Genomic DNA, 7,204 nt, shown 5'->3' with positions numbered 1-7,204 from the left:
GCCTCTGCCCACACAGGAACTTCAGGGGCCTCAGTGACTACAGGGACACGGACACTGAGGTGGCCGGCCTGGCGTCAGTTGCTCATTCACCCCCCATGTCTTGAGAGTGGCAGGTAGGAGGAGGGCAGAAGATGGATGCAGGGAGGCCCAGGTTGAAACCCGGGGCTCTTCCTCTTGCCAGCCCTGTGCCTTGGACAAGCCCTGAGCATCTCCCAGCTCCCATTTTCCATCTGTGAAAAGGATGAATCAGAGCTCCCCATATGATGGAGTGGATGTGAGGAGAATGCAGGGAGAGCTTCAGGAGACAGGGGCCGAGCACAGCGCACAGCAGCTATGATTGATTTTTATGTTCCTTATTATTACTCCCCACAGATATTGCTGCTGGAGTCCTAATCCCACCAGGGAGGGTCTTGGCAACGCTGAGTGGTCCTCCTAAGCAGGTCACTGGGGGAAAGGGAAGGCCTTGGAGGAAGCAAGTCTAGTATCATGCATGTAACCCCCTCCCCCAGGATTGAATCAACCATTTTCCTGCAGGAACTGCTCCTCCAAAAGGGGTGTGTCTGGGAGGAATGTGACAAAGCTGCACAGGCACGTGTGTTGTAAAACCCTGTCTGCCTGGGCTCCTATAAAAAGGGCCTCCCCTGCCTCTCACTGCAGACGAGACAGCTACCAGCCCTCAGACTCCCTCTGGCATCTGGGATTGCACTGGATCTGCACACTCTGAGCAAGGTAAGAGCCTGGCTCTCCTGAGACCTTCATTCCACCCTTCCTCTAGCTCCCCCAGGGACCTCAGGTTCTGGGGTCTGGCACCCACCAAGGACATGCGGGGGCTGAAGGGCAACTCCCTGAGGAATGAGTGGGTCTCTGTCTGGTATTACCTAATCTTTGTCCCATCCTGCATTTCGGGAGCCCACCTGCCTGTGACTGTCTTCCCTTTCTCTATCCTTAGGGGAGGCCATATGCCCAGGATTGAAATGACATCCAGACCATTTTCTGGGTCTGCTGCCTTGCAGACAACATTCTATATTTTCTTTTAATGTGGAGCTTTATAATATGAATCACCTTATCATGAACTGCACCAAACCAAACCCTGAATACTCCATAGGTTTCTTATTTGTTATCAAGATTTCTCGAGAGTAAAGATAAAGGCACAAATCCCTCAATAAGGGTTGGTGTACAGGACCAGAGAGATAAGTTCTGTTCTACCTGTCTCATCTTGATCACTTGCCCACTATGGGACCTCGAGCTGGTTTTTTACTGGTCTGAGCCTTAGCTGTCACATCTGTTATCTGGGGGTGGTTTATTATCACCTGCCAGGAAGGCTCTTGAGTGGATTAAACGAGGTGAGACTCTGAATGCTAGTAGCACATAGTAGGGCTCAAATAGAAAGCCTATTTCTCTTCTCCTTTTAAGCGTGTTTCTTTTTATTGCCCACGTGATGAAATCCATGCAGTTTAGTGTAGCATTTTAGGTCAGCCTATTTATTCAATGATATATTTTTAAAAGCACTGACTGAGGGTTTATGTGCCCAGCACTGTGTCACAGCAGAGCTCCAGAAATCAGTTACACACGATCCCCCCCTTCAACCCTGCGGTGTAAATGACTGCTGGAAGTGCACCCCATCCCCCTCGTTCCGTTTGCCCAGTCAACCTGAATGAGCTCCCCTCCCTTGTGCTTTTCCTTAGACTCTTACTGCATCCCAAATGCCCCCTCACAAACCCACACATCTCAGAGTCCCACCCCACGCAGGTTTAGCTTGGGATCAGACATCACCTTTCATGTTCACTTACCACATCCTTTCTCCTCGTGGGTGGTCTGTCCCTGTGGAACCATGAGTTAGAAGTCCAGCACTCTGGAGGTAAGGAGAGTTTGCAGCTGTCATTTCCAACACTTCAGTGTCCACTAAAAGAACTGAGATGCAGAGGGGGAGAGTGACTTGCCTAAGATCTAGCCGGAGACACAGTTGGGAGAGACTCCTGCTACTGCTGCTTAAATTCCACAAAGAGTTACCTGTAAGTTTTTAAGACCTGCAACTTTGTTATTCTCCTTGATAGATTCCACATCTAGTCTACCGAAAGTATATAGTAGCTGCTCCATAAATGCTTGTTGAAGAGTGACTGAAGGAGTGAGTAAGCAAACGCAGGAGTAAATGAGGGAGTGAATGAGGCAGTGAGAGTTAAGGAGGCTCAGAGAGTGACAAAGGAATGAATGAAGAGCAGGAGGTTCTGGACATTCAAGACTCAAGTCAAACAGAAATGTAAATGGCTGGGCTGCTTGTCTAGTATCCAGGAGCCAGAAGGATGCTTAGTCTCACTGCCGGCAGGCAGTCCTGTGTGCGCGGGGAGGGAGGGTCAGCCTGCAGCCCTGCACTGCTGAACTGCTGCCCAGCACTGACTCACCCACCTTTTGTCAAACAGGTTCCTCCAAGCTGAAGCCATGAGGATCCACAGCCTCACCCTGCTGCCCTTCCTCCTTCTGGCCGCTCAGGTATTCTTGGTGGAGGGCCAAAAGGAAATACAGAACCAAGATGTCAGCAAAGCCACGACGGATAAACTGCACACTCTGGGAAACCCCCAGATTGAGCAGAGAAGCCAGCCAGCCAAACACCTGAAGAAAGGCAAGTTTGTCACCCAAGACCATGCCGACTGCAGGTGGGTGGTGACTGAGCTGGGGAAGGGCATCTCCCTGAAGATTGAGTGCACCCAACAGGAAAAGAAGTTTTCCTGTGTCTTTACTGGCAATCCAACCTCATGCCTAGAGTTGAACAAAAAGAATATGTATTGGAAACAAATTGGCCGGAGTCTGCGCTCTCAGAAGGCCATCTGTGGAGACTCCAAGAGCGTCCTGAAGACCAGGGTGTGTAGAAAGAAGTTTCCAGAATCCAATCTCAAGCTAGTGAACTCCACTCTGATTGACAGCAAGAAACCCAGCCAGGAGTATATGGAGCCCTCACCTAGCAAGCAGAGCAAGGTCACTGAGGCATCCTTCATGGAGCCTAACAAGGTCAAACAGTTTTCTTCCAGGGAGCAGATCAAGGTCAAAGAGAACACCCCCACCAGCCCAATGGAGACCCAAACTATGGCCATCAACAATCCCGAGTGTGTGGATGACCCAGACATGGTAAACCAGAGGAAGACAGCTCTGGACTACTGTGGAGAGTCTTGGAGCTCCTTCTGCCTGTTCTTCCTCACCATGTTTCAGAGCAATACATGCTAAACAGGTCTAAACAGAACAGAATCCATTAGGAGTTGTTATGTCAAATCTCGTCAATATGCTGTAAAGCTCTCCAAGCAAAATGAACATTTGTGCTACAGGAGCACATTGGAATATTTAAACAGGTTTTGTAATTTTTGTAGTTGTGTTTTGGAACTTACTTTATAGTCATGTGATTTTCAGAGGTTGTTCACCTGAGTATATGTTTCCATGCCCCACAGAGCTATGTGTATATGAGGAATGATGACAAGTATTAGAGCTGAATGAGCCAAAGTGAATTCAGTGTGATACACTTTCTGCTGAATTAACAAAGATAATAAAGCTCTGGGTGTTTTTCAGAAAATGGTCCAACCATTCTTTGGTTTCTCTATGTCTGGTTCCAATGATCTCATAAAGAAGCCCCAGTACAACAGTGGAAAAAATACCTAAGGAACAACTTCCTCTTCCCCACCCTTCCCACATTATCTCCAAAAGTGGCCCATTCTGGCATCTTTCTACTTTCATCCAATGTTCTGTGGTGTTTGATACTTACTGAACTGTAATGACTAGGATCCCTGATTTCAAGTGGGACACCTGGGGCGTGGTGTGATTAAGACACTTGTCAGGGTCTCACAGATGATAAGAAGGGAGGCAAGTTTGAACCCAAAAGGTCTGCAAGCCAAGCCCTAAGACTGGAGGAATGCCTTCCACTGACTTAAGTCAATACTCTTTACCATGCCCCCTATGCAGGAGTCCTGACCTTGAGGAGCTCATTTCTGGCCTGTGGGAGAGGGGCCTGGGTAAGTACAGTGCCCTGTGATGAAGATTCCAATGGAAGAGGGGAAAAGGCAGCATGGAAAAACAGACACAAGAGGTAGAAACTGCTAGAAGATCTCGGGTTGAGCTTCCTGGAGGAAGGCTGCTTGAGCTGGATTTTGGAGAGAGCCTCTGTAGGTAGAAAACGGGCCAGAATTGGGTGCTTCAGGCAGATGACAACATGGAGAAAGGCAAAAAGTTGAGGAAATCCCAGAAGATGGGAGAAGCCACATGGCTGGAAAGTGGTGGGATGAGAGGATGACGGAGCTCTTAGTCATTTCCTTGTTAGTATGAAGGATCTGGAAGTGTTTTAATTCAAAAGTTAGGGAGAGAGGATTATGTGCCCCCAGTGCCTTGTCACAATTCCACAAGGAGCACAAAGTGAGGAGTGGGAGTTGGTAAAAGCACTGTCATTTAGAGTCTCTGTCGATGGCAGGGAGGAATGGCAGGTTGGGTGGAAGTGTGGCCTTTTACACTCACCAACTTACCAGAACCAACACAGAGGGTTGTCAATGGCTAATACTGAGTGTGACAGGCTCAGAGTGACATTTGGATGTCATCACCAACAGCATCAACACTAACATTTGTCTCCGACTTGTTATGCACCAGGCACTGTGCTAAGCTCTTCCCACGGAGTATGCATGCATCCATTCATTCACTCCTTCATTTAACACGTAATATTGGGCACTGACTCTGCCAGACTCTGTTCTAGGGGCTGGAGATACGGCAGTGCACAGAGGATAGGTGCTTTGTCCTGTGGAAATACCAGTAAGCAAAGTGACGATAAACCCAGAAGTATACAAGGGATAGAGAGGAAGAGTAAAGGAGGAGAAGCGGGTAGCAGTGATGGAGGGTAACCAGTCATAGATGAGATGGTCAGGGGAGGCCGCTGCGGAGGTGACTTCTGAGCCTAGACCTAAGGAAGTGAGGAATCAAGCCAGGTGACTCTCTCAGGTAGGCATGTTCCAAACAGTGTGAACAGTCAGTGCAAATCATCTGAAATTAATTAACTCATTAATTTATTACCTACTATAAGCTCCTACTATGTGTCAGACAATGCTTTGGGAGTAGAAAATAACAGCAAAGAAAGGAGAAAATAAATCCCACTCTGTGTGGTGCTTCTATTCCAATGACTGGATCCTGCTTGGTGTGTTCAGAAACATCAAAGACTGCAGTGTTCTTGTAGGACAGGGCCTAGGACCCACCTGTGCACCTTACCCCCATTCCCAAGAGAACTGAACCAACATCCCGGACCCTCCCCAACCTCCTCCTAGCCACACCTCAGGAAGGTCATTTTCCCTTAAGGTCCACACAGATTGTCAGCCCTCTGACTCCCCTCCCCCAGTGAGACATCTCAATTCGATGCAATCCTGAGACAGGAAAAGACTGTTAAACGCTTCCAGGGGTCATTGCACTATAACCCTGGTCTGGTCTGGGTGATGTTGACATTGGAGAACCGACCAGACCCGCAGCCCTTTTAAGATCCCCTCCAGCCCAGGAAGCTGATGGATCTTCTGCTCACTCATGACCTTCAGCCACTGGCAGAGCCGGGAGGAGGTTTACTCCAGCATGACAGAGTCGGCTGGACCTGGGCTAGAGATTTGCCTCTCCTGCTTCCCACCCAAGGCCTCTGGCTCAGTTATGTAACCCGTCTGAGCTCAGGGACTCATCTAGACAGTGGGGATAGTGAAACCCTCTTTAAAGGTGGTCATAAGACTGACATTGGTTGAGAAATCTAAAGCACCTGCTGCCCCACGACTTCCATAGTAGGTGTTCGAGACAGACTGGTTGTGGAGGGAGGTCAAAAATTCCTTTTGCAAACTCTTTAAATGTGACATTTTTTTTCCTAGTACAAAAAAGCAATGGAAACCACCATATTGACCACCTGGTACGTGCCAGTGACTCTGCCCCATTCTCTCATTCAATCACCCGACACCCCCATCTGTAGCTGTTATCACCCTCTTTTTCTAGATGAGGAAACTGAGACTCAGAGAAGCTGAGCAACTTGCCAGGCTCAGGAGGCCTAAACAGGCAGACCCTGTGAGAGACCCAGGTCGGGAGGTCCCCAAGCCCTTTCTGCCTCTCAAGCTCACGATTTTCTACTGTTAATGAGAGATGAGTGACATTTGTGGTCTTTAGATGCAAGCCAATCAATAAAGTGAACTGGATGCCCCAGTCCTTCCACATATACATCCCCTGCGATGCCCTTATAAAGAGAAAGTTCCAGAAGCTAAAGCTTCCATTTCTGCTCAGACTCCCATCACAGTCACATCCCAAGGGAATGTTTTAAAAATGTATCAGAAAAAATTTTAAAGTGAGATCATAACCTTTACATTAGCTTCTATCCAAGTTTGCACTCTATATTTTCTCTCCAAGGACTTTCTGGATATGAAGAGAGGAGCCAGCTTGTGTGTGTGTGCACATGTGTGTGTGTGTCCCTTAAGGAATGATTCCCCTTGATAGCAAGAGACGGGTAGCACTGGCTCTGTGCGGTACCTCACAGCTACAACAGCGCCAGCTTGAATCACCAGAATCCAGCACATCTCACTGGCCCGTCCACCTATCCACCTCCTTCCCCATTCCACCTCCCAAATTGTTTTTGGCCAAACAAACAATGGAGGCCTGTCAGCTAGCTCTGGTGGCTGCCGGCAATCCTCGACACACCTTGGCTTGTACAGCATCTCTCCAATCCCGGCTTCCGTCATCAAGTGGAGCCACACCTCTTTTGGAGGAGCAGTTCCTGCAAGAAAATGGTTGATGTAATCCTGGGGGAGGGGGTTACTTGTGTGGCATTAGATTTCTTCCTCCAAGCCTTCCCATTCCCCCACTGGTCTGCTTAGGAGGACCGCTCAGCCTTGCAAAGACCCTCCCTGGTGGGATTAGGACTCCAGCAGCAATATCTGTGGGGAGTAATAATAACAAGCATAAAAAATAATCATAGCTGCTGTGCGCTGTGCTCGGCCCCAGTCTCCTGAAGCTCTCCCTGCATTCTCCTCACAACCACTCCGTGATATGGGGAGCTGATTCACCCTTTTCACAGATGGAAAATGGGAGCTGGGAGATGCTCAGGGCTTGTCCAAGGCACAGGGCTGGGAAGAGGGGGAGCCCTGAGTTTCAACCTGGGCCTCCCTGCATCCATCCTCTGCCCTCCACCTACCTGCCACTCTCAAGACATGTGGGATGAATGAGGGACTGA

The 7,204-nt window shown here is 48.9% G+C and overlaps 1 protein-coding gene across 1 annotated transcript; it reads left to right on the top strand.

The window, feature by feature from the left end:
* The first annotated feature begins 653 nt into the window (after nucleotides 1–653).
* LOC124234424 (fibroblast growth factor-binding protein 1-like) lies at nucleotides 654–3,556 on the top strand. Its single transcript, XM_046651772.1, has 2 exons — nucleotides 654–729; nucleotides 2,418–3,556. Exon 2 carries the CDS (start codon nucleotides 2,437–2,439, stop codon nucleotides 3,214–3,216), a length of 780 nt encoding a protein of 259 aa, XP_046507728.1. The 5' UTR covers nucleotides 654–729; nucleotides 2,418–2,436; the 3' UTR covers nucleotides 3,217–3,556.
* Nucleotides 3,557–7,204: the final 3,648 nt, after the last annotated feature.

This window comes from Equus quagga, unplaced genomic scaffold, assembly GCF_021613505.1.
Source record: "Equus quagga isolate Etosha38 unplaced genomic scaffold, UCLA_HA_Equagga_1.0 73763_RagTag, whole genome shotgun sequence".
Taxonomy (NCBI): Eukaryota; Metazoa; Chordata; class Mammalia; order Perissodactyla; family Equidae; genus Equus; species Equus quagga.
The sequence above is the reverse complement of the archived record's forward strand: the minus strand, read 5'-3'. Positions and strand labels throughout refer to the sequence as shown.